At 51.5% G+C, this 20,288-nt stretch overlaps 1 protein-coding gene across 3 annotated transcripts in view; it reads right to left on the minus strand.

Annotated features, from left to right (window-relative positions):
- Positions 1–19,996, minus strand: part of MROH7 (maestro heat like repeat family member 7) — a 39,958-nt gene extending 19,962 nt beyond the window's left edge. For 2 of the 3 annotated variants that reach the window (XM_028106964.2, XM_088022985.1), the window contains exons 1-12: positions 18,766–19,996; positions 14,956–15,029; positions 11,996–12,070; positions 10,592–10,671; positions 10,181–10,310; positions 8,001–8,096; positions 7,376–7,480; positions 7,031–7,166; positions 5,019–5,131; positions 4,481–4,657; positions 3,896–4,050; positions 1,556–1,694 (exon numbers count right to left, since the gene is read on the minus strand). In XM_028106964.2, coding sequence (XP_027962765.2) covers positions 1,556–1,694; positions 3,896–4,050; positions 4,481–4,657; positions 5,019–5,131; positions 7,031–7,166; positions 7,376–7,480; positions 8,001–8,096; positions 10,181–10,310; positions 10,592–10,671; positions 11,996–12,070; positions 14,956–15,029; positions 18,766–19,996 — 2,511 coding nt within the window. Of the gene's footprint in view, positions 1–1,555; positions 1,695–3,895; positions 4,051–4,480; positions 4,658–5,018; positions 5,132–7,030; positions 7,167–7,375; positions 7,481–8,000; positions 8,097–10,180; positions 10,311–10,591; positions 10,672–11,995; positions 12,071–14,955; positions 15,048–18,765 lie in introns of all 3 variants that reach the window. The other variant, XM_088022986.1, reaches the window with a different exon arrangement.
- Positions 19,997–20,288: the final 292 nt, after the last annotated feature.

Raw genomic sequence — 20,288 nt, forward strand, 5'->3', positions numbered from 1 at the left:
GTGTGTATGCTCAAACTGTACTTGAACAAAAGCACAAATGAGTGACTCAAGAGCACACTAACACACGCTGATTGAGAGAGGAGAGGATGAATGACCGAATCAGGGAAAGAATGGAAGTTCATGCCTTATTTGTAGACCCCAGTGCTGGGGGAGAGAGGCGGAGAGACCCAGTGGTGAAGCACAGGACTCAGAGGTAGGAGATCTGGGCTCGAGCCCTGGCCCCACCACTCACCACCTCTGTGACCTTAGCTAAGGCCTGGGATGTAACTGAGCAACAGTGTCCTCCTCTGTAAAGGGGTTACCACCCGTGCCTCCACCCACCTTTATTCGCTTCCCTCCACCAGAATGTCTTGCTCTCTGCTGAATCCCCAGAATTCATGAGCTTGCCTGGCACATAGTAGGTGCTCAGTTAATGCTGTTGAATAAATAGTCCAGCAACTTTTTTTGAGTATCTACTATGTGCCCGGTATTTGTCAGACATTGAGGATGTCACGGTGAGCAAAAGAGGCTCAGGCACTGAATCCATGCATCTCACAGATTACTCAAATGACCCCACAAATTGGTGTCAAATCAAATCACAACTGGGGTAAACTCCTCCAAGGTAAAGTATGTGGAGCAGAGTGTAATATGCACAGATTTGATCATGTCAGGGAGATAAGAGAGGGCTTCCCTGAAGAGGTGATGCTTGAGTTGAGAGCTGAGGGATGAGTAGAAGTTAGGTTAGCGGAGAGCAGTCAGGAGAGGGAACCACATGTGCAAAGGCCCTGTGACAGAGAAAGCATGGTGTGTATGAATTTCTGACAAAGAACAAGGCTGGAGCCATGCAAGTAAGAGGGACCCTGGAGTGTGGTAAGGCCCGAGAGGGGCGCAGGGCCTTGCAACACAGGCAGGAACACTGTGTTATTCTCAAGGGTAATGGGAAGCCATTGAGGGGATTGAGAAGAGCAGATGCGCATTTTCAAAGATTTTTTTGGCTGCAGTACAGATTGGAGGGGCTGGAGTGGAAGCAGGGAGATGAGCAGGGGTATCATCCAGCTGGCTAGGGCCAGGGTGACAACGACAAGAGGCAGAGAGAAATCTGTCCCTCTACCCAGTCACCTTCCTGCAGTCAAAACCTCCTTTCCCTCTGTGTTCCCAGGGCTGACCTCAGAGCCTGGCAGCGAGCATGTAAACATGTTACCTCACTAAATGAATCAATGAGGCACCTCATTTTATCTTCACAACCACCACATAAGCCAAATCTCCTCATTATCATTCCATTTACAGACGCAGGGGCTGAGCCTCAGGAGAAGTGACTTGCTTGGGTCACAAACTGGTACCCGTAGCCAAGCCTGTTCTCAGACCCAGGTCTGCGAGTCCCTTTCCCGGGCTGCCGCCCTCCCTGTAATAAGCAGCAGCACCGTGGCATCCAGTGGGTCACAAACAAGAGCCCGGAGACAAGAGCCCAAGCCACATGACTAGTCCCTGGCAGAGCAGGGCACTAGGAGCTGGGCGTGCTGAGCTCCGCAGGAGGGGAGGACAGGGCGGCCAGGGGGTGGGCGAGGCGGGTGCTCACCGCGAGGGGCACGATGGAGGCCCGGCCCTTCTTGGTGAAGGGCTTCTCCTTCAGGCTGGTCAGGAGCAGGTCCAGGAGGTCTCGGACATCACAGCTGGGCTTGCGCAGGATCAGCTGCCTCCACATCTCTGCGCCATTGCTGGGGGGTCGGGGGGTGGAGATGGTTAGTGGGGACCAGGGCGCCTCCCAGTGGGTTGGAGAAGGAGAAGGGAAGATGCCATCAGAATTCCATGTGTGCCAGCGAGGAATGGTCCGGAAAACACTCTCTAAGAGGCAGGGGACTAACAATTATTGAAAACCCCATTTCCCGGGTATCATGCCACGTGCTTTATACACAATTTATTCAGCAAATATGGAGCATCTGCCGAACCCCAGGCACTAGGCAAATATCTGGGCATATAGATGTGAACAAGATACTCAAGACATTCAAGTTCACTGAACTCTCAAATGACCCTCAAGGTGGGTTATTATTCCCATTTTACAGATGCGGAGTTGAGGCTCAGAGAGGGGAAATCATTAGTCCAAGACATCACAGCTAATGAGCTGCAGAGTCAGGAAGTGACCAGGTCTGGTGCCTTCAAAGCCGGTGGTCATTCCTCTATGCCAGGGGACCCCTTGGGGCCTGGACCTTACATTTGTCACATAATATCGAGGAGCGCCTGCACCTGTCCCCATACAAGGAAGTACTCTAGGCAGGGCAAAGCCTCTGGGCCAGCCGGCACCAGCCTGTGGGCATTCCTATCGATTGTGCGGAACTGAGAGCACTGAGAGGCCAGTGGTGCACGAAAGGGTTAACGGAACCCCTTGCCCCTCTGCATGAGCATTTGAACCTTCCATTAACTTGCTAGCTCTGTTCCCCTGGAAACCTGATAAAGATAGTATGTCAACTATGTTGCTAGGCAACATTGCTTATGGTAAAAATGGCCCAACTGGTAAATTGCATCTGGGCTGGGAGGAACTATAAATTAACCAAAAGAACCGAAGAGGACGCTGTAGTTTTGAGCTTCCCACGGAGCTGTGACTCTTGGGACTGGGCTTGTCCCCGTGGGGACCCCAGAAGCAAAGTCTGCAGATCTTTTGTAAGAGAGAGCAGTTCTTAGGAGCCATTTCAGCTAGGGCAGCCCCTAGCCCTTTCACCGGGGAGGACTTAAGAGTCCAGCTCTTAAGCCCAGAGGGAAGACTAGGGCATCCCGGGCACAAGATGAAAGGAGGCCATCTCTCTCCGGCTCACGCAAGTGCCGGCGTGGCACCTGAGAGCCGGGCCTCCTTCCATCTTGTCCCGGCTCTGTCTGGCCAGCTGCACGGGCTGCCGCAAGGACTCCTGGGAGGAGGAGCCCCTGCCCCTGCTCTGTCCTACGGCCTGAGCGACTCCGATGTCAGGTGTGGTCCTGCCAGTCTTGTGAGTCTGAAGGTTTGGTGATTCCAAGAAGAAACCCCCGGGGGGGGGGGCTGGTAGTGTGGCCAGAAAGGGTGAAATTCTTCCAGGTGGGAGCACAGGGACGTGTCCCCTGCCCTCACCTTCCCAGCCAGTCTTCCTGGCCTCTATGAGTGATGCCAACTGTCCCCTACTAGAAGCACAGCTCATCACCCAGCTCAGCACAATTCTGCGTGCACTCTTGTACAACTATCTTAAGGCGTGGGCCATAGACTTGCTGCCTTGTTGTGTTCATTCAAAGGTGTGAGAGTGTTTCCTGGACTGGGAGGCTGGAGCAGTCGGTCTGGTCTCTCTGGCCACAGTGCCCTCTGCCCATCAGACCACGAGCTCCCCGAAGGCTGAGAGCAGGGGGCATCCTCCCGCACCGTCTAGCCCTGGGCAGGCACTCAGCTTAGCTGGCTACATTGCTTGTCACAACCAGCCATCTGGAATGGGAAGCATGCAGGGAGTGTTTCCCCTTTTTGCCTATGGAGGAAAATGAAGCCCAGAGAGGGCAGGTGCACTACCCAAGATCACACAACAGCTAGAGGCAGAGTCAGGACCAACACTCAGGCCTCCTTTCTATGGCCTCCTTAGAGCTCTGAGCTTGGAGTTGGTCAAATCTGAGTTTAGGTCCTCAGCCTGTTGTTTGCTCACTGGGTGCCGAGGACAAGGAACTTCGCCTCAGTTTCCCCATCTGCAGAGTGGGGTTGTTGTACTAAGGAGGGAAGGGATTAATGCTCTGCACAGACACCCAGCGGTGCTTTGGAAGTGCTTAATGGTTGTCATAAGCACCACAGACCATACGGAAAAGGGGCCAGCCGGGAGGGCCAGGGCCTGCTCTGGGTGGGAGACAGGTTCCCAGCCCAGGATGGGGGCTGCTCCAACCCTCTGAGGTATGGTGGCGGGAGCCCCTCCGTTGGTACCTGTCCAGCGGGAGGGGGCACTTGAGCAGGGCCACAACCACCTCGGTCATGAAGGAGCTGGCCAGGAGGGAGACGGGCAGCAGGGCCACCTCGCGGGCCCGCGGCTCCTGGATGTGGTTCAGCTGCGCGTAGATGCCCTGCATGATCTCTGGGATCTGGGGCACAGCCAGAGCGGCCGTGAGCAGCCAGGTGGCCAGTTGGAGAAGCCAAGGCAGGCGTGGGGAGAGCAGGGAGAGGGGAGGAGGGAGGAGGTGGGGGTGACAGGATAGAGGGGCAGGGGAGAGAGAGAGAGAGAGGCGGCAAAAGAGACAGATGAGGGGGCGGGCCGCAGCGCACCTGCTCCTTCCCTGGGAAACAGCCAGTGGTCCTCACTGCCTTCCCCACCCCCACCCCCACCCCCACCCAGATCAGTAAGTGAGTTCTTTCTCACCCGCAAGTAGGAGGCACCTAGAACTCAGCCACCACCACCCCTGCCCTGCCCCAGTGCTTAGGGGCTCCCGCACCCCCCCACCCTGCCACTGCCAGATGGCTGGTCTCATCCCTTGGGGGTCTCCCGGCTCAGCCCCTGCCCCCAGGGAGCCTTACCACCTCCAGCACCCTGTGGCGGTACCATTCCAGCACCGAGCTGAGCGTGACCTCTGAGGCCAGCTGCATCATCTCCCCGGAGTCCTTCCCCCGGGCCTCTGAGCTGCCTTTCAAGCCTTCCAGGGCTGCTAGCAACAGGTCCTTTACCTGCTGGGGTCCCAGGAAGTCTCCAAACTCCTGAAACAAAGGCACAGAGATACAGACACCCATGGATGGGCCCCAAGCGAGCCATACACGGACGCACAGCCACCACCAGGGCAGGCCGTGCAGACTCTGTGCAGGTCCAACCCTTTGGGGAGGAGCTACAGAAGAAGGGGAGACATGGCCCCTGCCCCCAGAATGGGATAACAGGCTTCTGGGCAGGGACCAGAGGAGGAGGGGGTACTCAGGGTGGGCCTGTGTGGTTGGGGAAAGCTTCCTTAAAGGGGACCTGAGCCTGGGAAGATGGAAGCAGGGGAGAAGACATTAGGGTGGGCTGTCACTGCCCCTCTCCCCCGTTCCCTGGAAGGCCCAGAGCTGGTGGGCAGCGGGCGGTCACCGCGATCACGCGCAGAATATTCTGGCATGGGCTGACAGGATTGTAGGGCCCCAGGAATCGCTTGTTGCTCTCATATAGCTCCTCCTTATTGGTCTCTTCCTTATCTCCGGATCCTGCAAGAAGAAAGCCTCAGTGAGGCCTGGCCACCCTATTTTTTTTTTTTTAACTCTTTGTTAAACATAGATGGAGGAAGTACACAAATCACAGATAACCAGCTTGGTACGTTTTTCCGGAATGAACACATCCAGGTAACCAGCACCCAGGTCAAGAAACAGAACATGATCAGCATCCCGGAGGCCCCCCTTTGCTCTCCCTTCCAGTCCCCTGCCCCCCCCCACCCAGGTAACCACTATTCTGATTCCTAAACCCACAGCTTAGATTTCTTGCTATTGGACTTTACGTGGCATGTTCCCCTGTGTGCCTGGGTTTCCCTCAGCGTTATGTGGGGGAGATTCATCCACGCTGTTGCAAGGAGCATTGGCTCATTGGTTTGTGGTGCGGCATCATTTCCCATGGTGTGAATACACTACAATTTATTTCTCTCCTACTTCTGATGGACATTTGGGTCATGTCCAGCTCTTGGTGCTGCTATGAACATTCTGGTATGCCTAGTCCGTGCCTTTTGGTGAATGTATGTATACATTTGTTGGGTATGCAGCCAGGAGTGTACTCACCGGGTCCTAGGCTAGGCATCAGTTCAGCCTCAGGGGATGCTGCCAAATGGTTTTCCGTCGGGCCCGACTATGTGCCCACCGGCAGCGCACGAGAGTTCTAGTGGGTCCGCATCCCATCAGTGAGCTATTGGTTTGATTTCTGCTGTTCTGGTAGGTGTGTGGTGATACCTCTTTAAATTGCAACCCCCCTACCTGGCCTTCCCAAACCCCCTTTTCTGATTTGTTTTCTTAAGTGCTCATTATCTGACTTCACTATACGTATCACTTGTTTATTTTGTTCATTGTCTCCTGACAAAGAGAAGGGCAGCTCAACAGGGAGGATTATTTAACTTCATCACTGTTTTCAGTGCCTGGAATGGACCTGGCACAAGGTGGCTTCATATTTTCTGTTGAAGGAAATACCTTTCAGGCTCATTTCCTAAGGCCTGACTGCGGCCTGGCCTGGATCTCCTGGGGTATGCAAGACATAAACACAAGAAAGGGCCATCGAGACAGAGGGGCCCTATGGACCAAGGGTGTGGGTTATTTGTAAAGAAAAGAAGCTTGAGACCTGGAATCAGAGAGACCCAAGATCAAAGCCTAGCTTTGCTGCTCCCTCCACTCAGGGGGTCTGGACAAACCACTTCACCCTTGAGAGTCTTAACAGTGTGGATCTGGGGTCACCAGATAAAACACAAGATAGCCAGTTAACTGCGATTTCAGATTGCCAGGTCACTCGGCCTCCGGAGCCAGGGAAGTTTAAACAACATGCCAAAGGCCTGGGCAGGGTTGGGACCGCGGAGAAAGGAAGGAGCAGGTAGCTGCCGAGATGGCACAGTACCAGCCCGATGCCGGTGAGCCCATTGCCCGTCCCCAGCTCCCTAATGCTGGGTCTACAGGTTGTAGCCCCTCCAGATTCTAACGTGGGACCTGTTCTTTGTTCATTCACTCAGTAAACATTCACTGAGCACCCACCTGTGCCCAGGCCCAGGGCTAGACCGTGGGAATGCACTGGTGACAAAGACACAGCCTTCCCTGCTCTCGCCACATTAGGGCTATCACGCCTGCGCGTGCGTGGTGCCATCACAGGAATGTGACGGTGAGAGTCACAGATTACACTTGGAAGGATGAGGAGGGGCTCCAGTGGAAGGACTGCTTAAATCAAAATAGGTTTGCTTGTCACCTCTGTCCTCTGGGTCTGTGGGGACTGAGGCTTCACACTGGCTTCTGCAGACCCCAACGGACCCTTTGCTGGGCTCCTCCACCTTCTCCCCGTGCCTTGCTGCCAAGGCTCTAGTCCATTCCCAGGCTGAGCACCTGCTCAGAAGGCTTGCCTCAGAGGCACTCCAAAGAGCTTACGTTTTTGGAGCTCCAGGATGGTGTAGAGGATGGTGATGCCGTCCAGAGCCTCCCGGCCAATCTCCTCATCAGGATCCCCGATGCGAAGGATGAGCCTCCCCAGCAGAAGCCCCAGCGCCGGGAACCCCGAGGTCATCTGTTTGTGTCATAACTTCAGGGACTGAGTCTTATAGGTTCAATACTATTATACAGTAATTAGTGAACAGAGCTGGATGGTCTGGCCCCAATAGGAGAGCCCTCTGAAGATGACGAGGGCCACCGGGAACTTCGGGACAGAAACACCGGCTCCCTTAGAGCCAAGAAGATTCTCCCTAAGCGTGTCCTCCCCTCCCAGGGGCCACTCACAAAGAAAGGCAGGGTCAGAAGAGTGTGGTTCAACACAGAGACATTGCTCTTCACAGCCCGTGCTCGCTCATGGGCCTTCCCAGAGTTCATCCAGGGCCCCAGGGGCTGTGAGGACAAGGGCGAGACTCAGAGCCACAGGCAGGAGGCCAGCCTTCTGCTGCCTGGGTGGGCAGGTCAGCCTTCACCAGTCAGCAGGAAGCTTCCAGGAGGGCATAAAAGCAACAGTCCACAGCCCCCCTCCTCCCCCTTCTCCAGGAGCATAGGGAGACGTGGGGTCCAGAAGCTGAGGCTAGGACTGGAAGACCAGAGGGAGGAGGAAGGTCAGAGAGGAGAGAGATGATAGGTGGAGAGTCATGAGAATAGATGAGAGAGAGAGAGAGAGAGAGGGATGAGAACGGAGAAGGCAAAGCTATGGGGGCTGCTAGAGCAGGAGCGTGGGGAATAGGGAGAGAGCGAAGGGGCAGAAGTTTGGAACAGGGCCTGTAAGAGGGACCCGGGGGTGGAACACTACTAGCACAAGGTGACATCTGGAAGTCAAACCACTCCTTCTGGGCACAGCCTCCCCACCGCTCCGGAGCCTGTTCTCCTTTCCCCTCTGCCCTGGTGCTCCTCCCTGCCCCCACACCTCCAAGATGCTCTTCAGCCCGGCAGGAGTGGGGTCCTCCACAAAGAGGGCGTTGAGCAGAGTCTGCAGGGCTTCCAGGGTGTGACGGTAAAGTGTCTGTGGACAGGAGGAGAACCAAGCCACTAGGAGGCTTCTGGAGCAGACCCGGCCTGCACCCCCTACTATGGGTCAGAGGAGGAGCATTCGGACCCATGAGAGCTGCTTTCTGGCCCCCGCTCAGAGACTAACTTAAGGCGTGATATTGGACAAATTACTCCGCCCCCCCATGGGTTACAGTTTCCTTATCAACAAATCGGTGGGGTGCCTGGGTGGCGGAGTCGGTTAAGCGTCAGACTCTCGGTTTTGGCTCAGGGTCCTGGGATTGAGCCCTGCGTCGGGCTCTGTGCTCAGCGCAGAGTCTGCTTGGGATTCTCTCCCTCCCTCTGCCCCTCCTGCGCTTGCTCTCTCTCTCTCAAATAAATAAATCTTAAAAGAAAAATTGGTGATTATTATCCCTGCACTCCTACCTTAAAGGAGGAGGAAGAGGAACCCCAACATTGACTGAGACTCTACCATGGGCCAGGTCAGTGCCTGGTGATTCGCACAACCATATCACTTTGTCCTCAGTGTTTTTCTCATTTTGCAAATGAGGACGCATTTGCCCCAGCTGCCACGACAAGGAGGCTTCGCGTTGTGAGGAACGAACGAGGGGATGGGTGCGGGAATTAAGAGCCAGTTAAACGGTGGGGGCCAGCCTTACTTTTATTATCATCTCTGGGAAGTTCTCGGATCCTTTTTTTACTTGCTGCTCCTAGACCCAAATAGATTTTCCAAGTTGCCTCTGCAGGGAGCCATGTCTCGCCTGCCCAGGCTCCCTTTCCCTTAGACACACCACAGTCTGAGAATTGTCTTAGGAAGGTGCAGGCATTACACATACACAAGGTGGAAGAGTGGTTTTGAGCCACTCTGGGAAGACCCTCTGTCCCCTGCCTCCTTTCCTTCTCCCAGCTCGTCACATCTGTCTTTCTCCCAGGTTGTCCCCGTCCAGGCTTCCCCAGTCTGTGCACACCAGGGTTACACCACAACCACCAAGTCGACCCCACTTACCAACTACCTCCTCCTTCCCTCGATCTGGGGCCCATCACTGCACAGCACTGACCTCTACCGTCTGGGCCTGGTACTGCAAGAGGGCTGCCGGCTCTCTTCCCAGGCTGCAGGGATCCCCCCACCTTTCCTTTGGGTCCTGTCTCAGTGCACCATCTCCCGGGACCCAGAACCCTCATGCGCCAGTGTGGTCTGGCCCCCACTGCTCTCCAGTCTCGCTTCCCAGCACTCTTGCCTCGACCTCTGTGCTCCAGCCACATTGCCCCCTTGTCATCCTTGCAGTCACCATGTTCTCACTGGCCTCAGGCCACTGTACAGGCTGTTCCCTCTGCCTGGCATGCCCTTCCTTCTGCCAACCCCCCTTCCCCCACCAGCTAACTAGCTCTTCTTTAACCTCTCTGCTGCAGCACCATGACCCCTGACCCCCACCTAGGCCAGGACACCCATTCTAGGCTTGCTTGCAACATTTACCCCCGCTGCAAATGTGCATTTATTCGTATGATTCTTTGACATTGTCCATCTCCCCCCTGCCCTCCCTCTACTGTACCCCCCAGCCCCTGGTAGTTTTGGAGTGGGCACTGTTTATAGTTGCTGAATGAAAGGATGAATGAATGTACCTCCCTCCTGGCTGAAACTCCTCTCCCTAAACCTCCCCCACTGAACCTACATCCTACCCTAAGGGTCACCTCTACCCACTTCTCCTGGGACCACCCTGCCGAGGTTGGAAGACACTCACAGGAGCCCCTTGAGGTTCTATACTCACCCCAGCTAGGCCTCACCCCAGCTCACCCAGTCCTCAGCCCCCCTCCCACTCCTGGCCACCTCCACTGGCCGTGCCAACACGTGCTCACATCCCTCTCTTAGGGCAAGACCCACAAGTGGACAGAGCACCCTAAATGAGCAATCCCTTATTCTGAAGATTCACTCATTCACCCAATATTTATCAAGTGCCTGCTCAGGCCAGGAGAGGTGAGTTCATCCAGCTTGGAGTAGGAGTGTGAAGATTCACATCTACCTTCTGGAACGCTCTTTCTCTCCCCACTGGGGGATCAGAAATGCACCTTACTCTAAGGACACTGACGGCCCTGAGGACTCACCTGTGTGGCCTCAGCCTTGGCCTCGTCTTTCTCCTGCATGGCTTGCACAGAGGGGAGGGAGAACACACTCTTCACACACGTGTTCACCAGCTCTGATCTTTCTTGCCTACCCAGCACGGGCTGGATGTGACTGGCGGAGACAGAAAGCAAGGGCATTCAGTGAGGGAGGGGCCCTGGGGCCGGAGGCAGGAAGCTAAGGATGCAGGGCTGGGAGGAGGGCACCTAGCTGGGGGCCTGGGCATGGCCTGAGCAAGATGAGGTGGGAGGAGGGAAGTGAGTGCGGAGGACTGGGCCTGGGGAGAGGAAAAGGCACCCGAGTGGGTGGGGCACTGAGGACAGGCCCCAGAGGCTACAGGTGGAGCCCAGGGAAGAGGGGAACGGGCTGCGGGTTGGGGAGGGGGCTGTGGATACCTCAGCTGGGTCAGAGTCTCCATGGCCTGCCAGCGGACGGTGCTTGAGAGGGAATCCAGTGGCTCCTCCTGGATCTGCCTCTGGACAGGGGATCACAGAGGGGCCAATGAGGGGGCAAGGCCACAGCCGACCACCAGGACTGAGGGCATAGGGCACGGGCCGCGGCAGCCCCTCAGCCTGGACAGAACTCCCCACCTCCACACCATGCAGGGCCTCCCGTGGGGAGAGCCAGCTCCCGGCTCAAACCCTGTCCTGAGTTCAGTTCAAGGCCACCAAGCACATCCCACACCTAGCGCCCCGCAAGAACTGCTTCAGCAACCTCGTGGTAAGGAGGTATATTTAAGCCATGGACCGGCCCAAAGCAAAAAACACCATGAATGGCTCTTGAAGGGGGTCCACTTGAATTCCTTAAAACTGTCCTAGGAGCGCCTGGGTGTCTCAGTCGGTTAAGCATCTGCCTTCAGCTCAGGTCATGATCTCAGGGTCCCGGGATCGAGCCCCACATCAGGCTCCACACTCAGTGCAGAATCTGCTTGTCTCTCTCCCTCTGCCCCTCCCTCAGCTTGTGCACGCACTCTCTCTCTCTTTCTCAAATAAATAAATAAAATCTTCAAAAATAAAAAATAGGGGTGCCTGAGTGGCTGTTTTTTAAGCCTCTGCCTTCAGCTCGGGCCCTGATCCCGGGGTCCTGGGATCAAGCCCTCGCCCTGGGCTCCCTGCTGAGTGGGGAGTCTGCTTCTCCCTCTTCCTCTGCCCCTCCCCCACTCATGCTTGCACGCGGATGCAGGCTCTTTCTCTCAAATAAGTAAATAAAATCTTAAAACTAAATAATAAAATTAAAACATCCTAATTACTTCTCACTTTTCATCTCCCATCTACACACAATAGGTGCTCAATTAATGTTAGTTAAATGAAGTTATCAAGGGCAAGGACTTGATCTTTAAGGGACCCAAAACTAAATACAATTTTGGGGACTTCGGTGGCCCAAACCGTTCCAGTGGACAACTGAGAAGTGAATGTATTTTGCAAAATGATAAGGAAACTCTTGGAAGTTTCCCACCAGGAGGAATTTCTGGGAAAAGAATGTATTAAATAGTAATGACTGGTCCCGGGGCTCGGGCTCTCCAGTGATCTGACCACTGGGTTGCATCCTCCCAACAAGCGAGCCCCTGCACAGGCATTACCACAGGCACTGAGGAGATGAGACGAGCCAGGCTCACAGAAGGAGAATGGCTCGCCGAGCTCCCTCGGCGGGTAGAGGGCAGTTAGAGGTGGACTGAGGCTAACATCCCAGCGTCCTGCCTCCTCCTCTGTCCCCCTCCCACCTCAAGCTTTGTCTCATCAGTGGGTCGACTCCCACCTCCTCCCCACCCAATGCCACAGACCCGCACGGGGTTCCCACACCATCATCTTCTGCATCATGGTCTTCTTCTCGCCTTCCCCTTCCTGGCACTTCTGGAGGGCGATGACATTCTCCACCTCGGAGGCAGCAGAGGGCAAAGCCACAGGGTGAGAGCCGCACTGACCCCCGCCCTCAGGGACAGCCCGCACACCCCCACCAGCCACCGTCAACTCGTCCCCAGGCACCAGCCGCCAGCATCGGCTCCAGAGAAATGAGAAACCAAGGGGGGGCACTTGGGGTCGGGTGCAGATTTGGGAAGACTGTGGTGGCAGCGGGGGAGGGGTTGGGTAATCCCTGAAGGGCAGCGTTTGGGGGAGGACCAGATTTCAGGGACTGCCAAGCACGCCCCCTCTCCAGTCTCACTCTCTTGAGGGAGAGGAGGCAGGAGCTCATGGGTGCTGACACCTCCCGCCGAAATCCCACGACTAGTAATACCTTTTAAGGGCTTTCTAGTCTCCACTCTTAAGGGCACATCCTAGTCAGGTCAAGGCATCCTGCCACCCGAGAGAGGGAATACCTTTACCGATGTCCAGCTAATCTATGAGTTCTCATTATCTTAAGGTAGAAGAAGAAAAACTCATGGAAGAGATAAACTAACTTCATGTAGTGAAGAAAGCAAAGCAAGTGAACCTGACGGGCAGCATGGTGAGTGCGAAAGGCCGCATGTTCTTCGCCACCGCAATCAAGAGGACGGAGAGCCCTTGAATCAGGGCTCATCTTATCGCTTGCTTGGACAAACAGAAGGCCATGAAGCGATGATGTGCCAATTCCTGGCCTAGCCCTCAAGGGAACTGGCAGTCTTTTCCTTCTGGAACCCAGCCGCCATGCTGCAAGGAAGCCCGGCTAGATAGGGAAGGATGACAGCATGTGGAGGATGAGGGTCATCTTGATGTCCCAGCCCCTGCTCCCGAGTGACCTCAGTCTACAGCACAAAGCAGAAGAGCCACCTCGCTGAGCCCAGACCGTTTCAGAATTGTCATACAATCCAGCAAGTCCACTTCTGGGTAGTTGGCTGAAGAAAACAAAAGCACTCATTCTAAAAGATGTGGGCACCGCCATGTTGACCGCAGCACTATTTACAACAGCCAAGATACGGAAGCAACCTGAGCGTCCATCAATGCATGAACGGATAAAGAAGGTGGGTGAGATCTATATGTGCACACACACAATGGAATGTTACTCAGCCATAAAAAAGAATGAGATCTTGTCACTTGCAACCACATGGATGGACCTAGAAGATATAGTGCTAAGTGAAATAAGTCAGACAGAGAAAGACAAATACCATATGATTTCACTTATATGTGGAATGTAAAGAACAAAACAAATGAACAAACGAAACAAAACAGAACAGATTCATAGATACAGAAAACATTCTCGTGGTTGCCAGAGGGGGGGTGGGGGGGCTGAGCAAAATAGGAGAAGAGAATTAAAAGGTACAGACTTCCCATTATAAAGTAATCAAGACACAGGGATGCAATGTACAGCACAGGGAATATAGTTAATAATATTGTAACAACTTTATATGGTGACAGATGGTAGCTAGATTTATCCTGGTGATCACTTGGTCATGTATTTAAATGTTGAATCACTATGTTGTACACCTGAAACTAATAGAATACTGTATTCACTTATAATATTGTATAATATATAATATATATTATATTGTATAATATTCACTTATAATATTGTATAGCCTTCAATTAAAAATAAATTAAAATTAAAATTTTTCAAAAATTTCAGAATCATGAGAAATTGGGCCCCTCAGTCCTTATTCCCCCAGTGGAGTGAATTTTTAGACCACTAACTTTTGGGTTGGTTTGCTATGTAACAACTGATAGCTTAAACTGCCAAAGTGATGATAGAGGGATAGCTTATAGACTGAATGGTCATGGAAGACCTCTCAGAAGAGTTGATATTTGGACTGAGTCCTGAATGACAAGAAAGAGGTAACCATTTAAAAAAAAAAAAAAAGATGTAACCACATGAAGAACTAGAGGAAGCTCTGCCTATCTCCCCAAACTAGGCCTCACTTCAACTATTATGCCCATTTTGTAGCTGAGAAGAAACTTCCTGGCAGAAAAGACAAGTGCAAAGGCCCTGGGGCAGGAATGAGTATGGCATGTGTGAGAAACCAAGAAAGGCCGGCGTGGCAAGAACAAGGTGGACAACCGGAGGAATGCCATGGGATGAGGATGGAAACTCCTAAAATGCCAGACCTCTTATTAGTCCTGGCACCGTCTCCTCATGCCCCACCCTGGGGCACCCCAGGGACTGGAGTTTGCCTCTGAAGCAGCCTGAGGGCAGGGCCTCCCTCTTGCACGGCCTGGCCTGGATGGATCCCACCTCCAGCCTCCATCCACCAGCCAGTCTCCCTGACTGTGCGTGTGTTCACACTCATGTCCAGCAGCCTGTCCAGTCTGCCCCCACTGGCCCTCACCAAATCCGATAGGTGCCGGCTTTCTCTGGCCTCCTTCAGTGCTTAAAAACCTTTATTAAGCACCTATGATGTGCCAGGCACCGTTCTAGATGCTGGGAGTAGAGCTGGGAATAAGACAGACCAAGCTCCCTGATTTAGGGGGCGCCTGTGCGGCTCAGCCAGTTAAATGTCTGCCTTGAGCTCAGGTCATGATCTCAGGGTCCTGGGATCGAGCCCCACATCGGGCTCCCTGCTCCGCGGGAAGCCTGCTTCTCCCTCTCCTTCTGCACTCATGTGCACTCTCTCTCTCTCTCTCTCATAAATAAATAAAATCTTTAAAAAAAAAATCCCTGATTGATAGAGGATATATTCCAGTGTGAGAGGCTAACAAAAACCAAGATGAAGTAGCAAAGCATAGTGTATACCAGATGGTGATGAGTCCTATGGAGAAAAGAAGAGCCGAGCAGAGAAACAGGGACCACTGGGGCTGGAGAGTTGGGGGGGGCACCCTGGGGAAGTCAGCTGGGGGTTGGGCAGGAAGCATACCAGAGCCATCTTGTTGTCATCTTCTCTCTTCCCTGGCACCTTCACCAGGCATGAGGTCACTTCATCAAAGACTCCTGAATGTCACAGTTTCAGTGAGGAGACAAGAGGGAGGGTAAAGATCTGATGTAGATCTGGTGCCATAGTCCTGTCTCCCCTCCCACCACCGGGCCCCTCCAATCCTTGTTCCCCTAGCTGCCTTCCCTGAAAGCCTTCAGTGGCACCCCATTCCACTGAGCATAAAGCCACCATTCTTGTCAGGGCCCTCAAGTCCCTGCGGATCAGTGTCCTCTGCCCACCTCCCCAGCCTATCTCCTGCAGCTCTCCTCTGGCTGGCCATACTCTGGCCACACTGTCCTCCTTGCCTGAGTTTTGTAGTTTTAGCTTGTCTTCTTAGTCTTCAAGTCAATTTTTGTATATAGTGTGAGGTAGGGGCCCAACTTCATTCTTTTGCATGTGGAAATCCAGTTTTCCCAGAACCATTTGTTGAAAAGGCCATCCTTTCCCCACTGAATGGTCTTGGCACTCTTATCAAAAATCAATTGACTACATTTATTTCTGGGCTTTCTATTTTATTCCATGGGTCTATATGTCTGTCCTTCCGCCAAAACCACACTGTTGTGATTACTATAGCTTTACAGTAAGTTTTGAAATCAGGAAGTGTGAGTCCACTAACTTTCTTGTTTTGGGGTTGTTTTTTTTTCAAGATTATTTTGGCTATTTAGGGTCAATCTTTGCTTCTTATTTTTATTTTAAGTTTTATTTATTGGGTGCCTGGGTGGCTCAGTCGGTTAAGCAGCTGCCTCTGGCTCAGGTTATGATCCCGGAGTCCCAGGATCGAGTCCTGCATCAGGCTCCCCGCTCAGCAGGGAGTCGATAAATAAATAAATCTTATTTTTTTAAAAAAAGGAACACTACCCAAGAGAATGAAAAGACAACTCACAGAATGGGAGAGAATATTTACAGAACTTCTAAAACTCAACAACAAAAACAAACAACCAAATATGAAAATGGGCAAAGGACTTGAACACACATTTCTCCAAAGAAAGTATACAAACAGCCAATAAAGCACATGAAAAGATACTCAACATCGGTCATCATTAGGGAAATGCAAATCAAAGCCATGATGAGATACCACTTTACAGCCTTTAGAATGTCTATTATAAAAAATATTTTCAAACAAAGAAAAATAACAAGTGTTGGCAAGGAGAGATTAATAGTGTAGAAATTGGAACCCTTGTACATTGCTGGTGGAAATGCAAAATAGTACAGCTGCTCTGGGAAATAGTTCAGCAGTTCCTCAAAAAGCTAAACACAGAATTACCAGATGATCCAGCAAATCCACTCCTAGGTATATATCTAAAGGAATTGAAAATAAGGATTCAAACAGGAACTTGCACACTGATGTTTATAATAGCAGCATTAGTCACAATAGCCAAAAAGTGGAAATAACCCAAGTGCCCATCCATGGGTAAACGGACAAATAAAATGTGGTACACATCTTGGAATTTTGTCCAACCATAAAAAGAAACAAAGTACTGATACATGCTACAGCATAGATGAGCGTTATGGTAAGTGAAATAAACCAGACACAGAAAGTCAAATATTATATGATTCCACTTTCATGATCTATCTAGAGTAGGCAAATTCACAGAGAAAGAAAGATTAGAGTTTAGCAGAGCCTAGAGAGAGAGCGATGGGGGGCTGTGGCTTTATGGTATGAGCTTCTATTTGGAGTGATGAAAAAGTTTGGGAACTAGATAGTGGTAATGGTTGTACAATATTGTGAGTGTGACTAATACACTTAAACATGGAGTCACCATATGACCTAGCAATCCTACCTCTAAGTGTATACCAAAGAGAAATGGAGACATATCCATACAAAAATTTATGCGTGAATGTTCATAGTAGTATTATTCAAAATAGCCAGAGGGTAGAAACAACCCAAATATCTATCAGCTGATGAATGGATGAACAAAATGTGGAATACAGTGGAACATTATTCAGTCATAAAAAGGAATGAAGCACTGATCCATACTACAACATGAATGAACCTTGAGAACATTATGCTAAGTAGAAGAAGCCAATCACAAAGGACCACATATTGTGTGATTCCATTTATATGAAATGTCCGAAATAGATAAATCTATAGAGACAGAAAGTAGATTAGTGACTGACTGGCACGGGGGGGGGGTCATAGGTTGGGGATGACATCTAAGGGGTATAGGGTTTCTTTTTGGGGTGATGAGAATGTTCTAAAATGGATTGTGGTGATGGTTGCATAACACCGTGTATATTTTTAAAGCATTAAATTGTACACTTTAAGTGGATAAATTTTATGGTTATGTAAATTATATCTCAATAAAGCTGTTTAAAGAAAAAAACCAACTTGCGGGGCACCTGGGTGGCTCAGTCGGTTAAGTGGCTGCCTTTGGCTTGGGTCGTGATCCCAGGATCCTGGGATCGAGCCCCACGTCGGGCTCCCTGCTCAGTGGGGGGTCTGCTTCTCCCTCTGCCCCTTCCCTGCTTGTGCTCTCTCTCTCTCAAATAAATAAATAAAATCTTTTAAAAAAGAAAAAAACAACTTGCATCAAGTTCCTCTATATCATCAGCATCACCAGCACAAAATAGGAATTGTATTAGAAGATAAGATATGCTTTGTGATAGCAATAAAAACTATAAAGTACCTAGGAATTAACCTACCAAAAAAGCACTAGACCTTTATGGAGAAATTTTTAAATTCTAGCAAAGGGTATATCCTATATAAAGGAAAACTTGAATAGACGGATAAATCAATAACATTCCAATAAAGATGCCAGAAAGACTTTTTGAGGACTTAGACAAATGTATTCTAAAAGCATATGGAAAAAATAAGTATGTAAGTAAACAACAAACAAACAAACATAAAATGCACATGGAAGGGGCACCTGGCTGGCTCAGTCAGTGGAGCACGTGACTCTTAATTTCAGGGTTGTGAGTTCAAACTCCATGTTGAGTGTAGAGATTACTTAGAAATAAAATCTTTAAAAAAATTTTTTTTGTTTTTAAATGTATATGGAAGAATGAGGGTCTACTAGCAGCCTCCAAGGCACTGTGTGGATGCTATTGTCCTCAGAATAATTTTGAGAAGAGCTTCAAAGAAGAATGCTCATCCTACCAGATACACATTGTACCTTTGTAAATACATATTTACAAAGCCATGGTATATTTTTAAAAATCACAATGTGGTATTGGTGCATGAACAAACAAAAATATTTGGAGATATAAATAATTGGGAAAAGGTCTTTACAACATCAACGGTCGACAGGGGATTAATTTTCTGAACTCCTGCGTGTCCCAGGTGAGTGAGGCGGAGGCTCCAGACAGGACGTCAAGGCTTCACTCAAGTGAGGATGTCAAACACTCAACAGAGGTGAGCTGAGCCTAGAGCCTGCCTGCTCCATGGGTCAAACTTGACCCTGAGAAGCCAGGTCTGAAATTTAACTGGAAAGAAACAGGCTTATATTTTGAAAGAAATGTAGAGTTAGTTGTGTGACTCATAATTTGGACATAATAAAAGAGTTATGATATGGAGTTATTTCAGTTAGGGAAATTGAGGCTCAGAGAGATTATGTAGCTCCTCCCAAGTCACACAAGAAACAGAGGCTGAGCACTAGATCTCTTGTGTATAATTAATATAGTGCATGCTGTCCATTGCAGGCTATTCCTTCCTCCTCCCGCTCCCCTTCTGTAGCCTCCCTGCCCTACAAGTCTGAATACAAAATTCTTCCAGGGTGGTGCCCTCTCTGGGGCTGTCACCCTTGCTGTGCTCACCCTCTGGGATGCTTTGGAAGGCTGTGCTGTCCTCGTCTGTGGTGTTACAGGTGGGGAACCCCAGCGGGAACTGACCAGTCTCCGTGCTGACCATCTTGCCCCAGCTCCCCAGATTCTCATCCAAGGGTATGGCATGGATGCTGTTGTCCTCAGAATAATCCTGCTGGCTGCTCAGCATCAGGGTGGAGGTGTCGCTGAAAATGAGGCTGGAGCCCAGGCTGAGGGTCTCATTAGAGCCCAGGATCAGGGTCATGCACGAGGGTGGAGAGAGGGTGGAGTTGGGTCCATGGGTGCTGGAGTGCAGGCTGAGACCGTCACTGGAGCCAGGAATCAGAGTCAAGCATGAGGCCTGAGTGATGGTCATGTTCAAGTCAGACCTGGGATTGCCATTCGAAGCCACGTTCATGGTTCCCTTGGAACTCGTGTTCCAGGTCGCACCAAAGACTCCTTTTGAGACAGACCCGGAGATCTTATGTGAAACCACAGTGATGGTCTCGTTGGCATCTGGGATCAGGGTTCCCCCAGAACTTCGAGCCTCATGCAGGTCCAGCTTAGAGGTGTTTCTTGAGCCCACACTGAGTATCCAGTTGGCGTCTGGGTCCAGAGAAGAGTTTGAGGCTGGAATAAGGAGTGCTTTCGAGCCTGGCCTGGAGACGCATTGGCCCACAACCAGGGCTTCTCTTGAATAGGGCCTTATAAATGGGTTTGCTTCAGGCCTGGAAGGATTGGAGTTACTCTGACCCAAATCAAAAATCTTTCTTGAGAAGGAGTTGAAAGCCTCCTCAGAATTGGGCCCTGTGTGGCTCCCTGAGCTCAGACCCTGGGCCTCAGTAGAGCTGAGGCTCAGAACGAGGTTTGAGGCTGGACTTGGGGCCCTCTGGGAGGTAGGCCTCGAGACCTGATTTGAACTCGGGCCCAGGGCTTCACCTGAGTGGGAAGTGGTGATCTGGAGGGAGGCGGGGCCCACAGTCCAGCTGTCTGCAGGCCTGAGGGTGTTACCAGTCACCAGGCCAGGGGCCTCCTCTGAGACAGGACTCAGACTTGGATTAAGGTCTGGAACAAGAGCTGAGCCAGGATTCAGGGGTGGGTTCAAGAGAGGAGCAAGGCCCATGTCTGAGTGGGGCCCAGAGATGGTGCCAGAGCCTACATCTGAGGCCTCGGTGAAGCTGAGACCAGGTGTCATCTTTGAGCTTTCACAGAGGACCAGACTAGCCCCTGGGTTCAGGGCCATGCCGGTCTGGCGGTCTCTCAACGCCTCTGCTCCCTTCTCTCCAATAGCCAACTATTGAGCTCCCTGCAATGCTCCTGAGAGAGAAAAAGGCAAATCCAGCATGCTTCACCTTCTAAGTCATGCTTAAAACCTTTCCATGGCTCCCCACTATCCTTAGGATGAAAGCCCTTGCATGACTTCCCAGGTACTTCGCGACCACGCCCAGCCCACCTTTCCAGCCCCATCCACACAGCTCTGCGCCTTGCGCTCTGGGTCCCAGCCAGAGGCGCCGGGTTTCTCTGACCACACCCTG

Source organism: Eumetopias jubatus, unplaced genomic scaffold (genome assembly GCF_037043125.1).
Source record: "Eumetopias jubatus isolate StellerSeaLion01/CBP00866 unplaced genomic scaffold, mEumJub1_p1.0 scaffold_4, whole genome shotgun sequence".
NCBI lineage: Eukaryota > Metazoa > Chordata > Mammalia > Carnivora > Otariidae > Eumetopias > Eumetopias jubatus.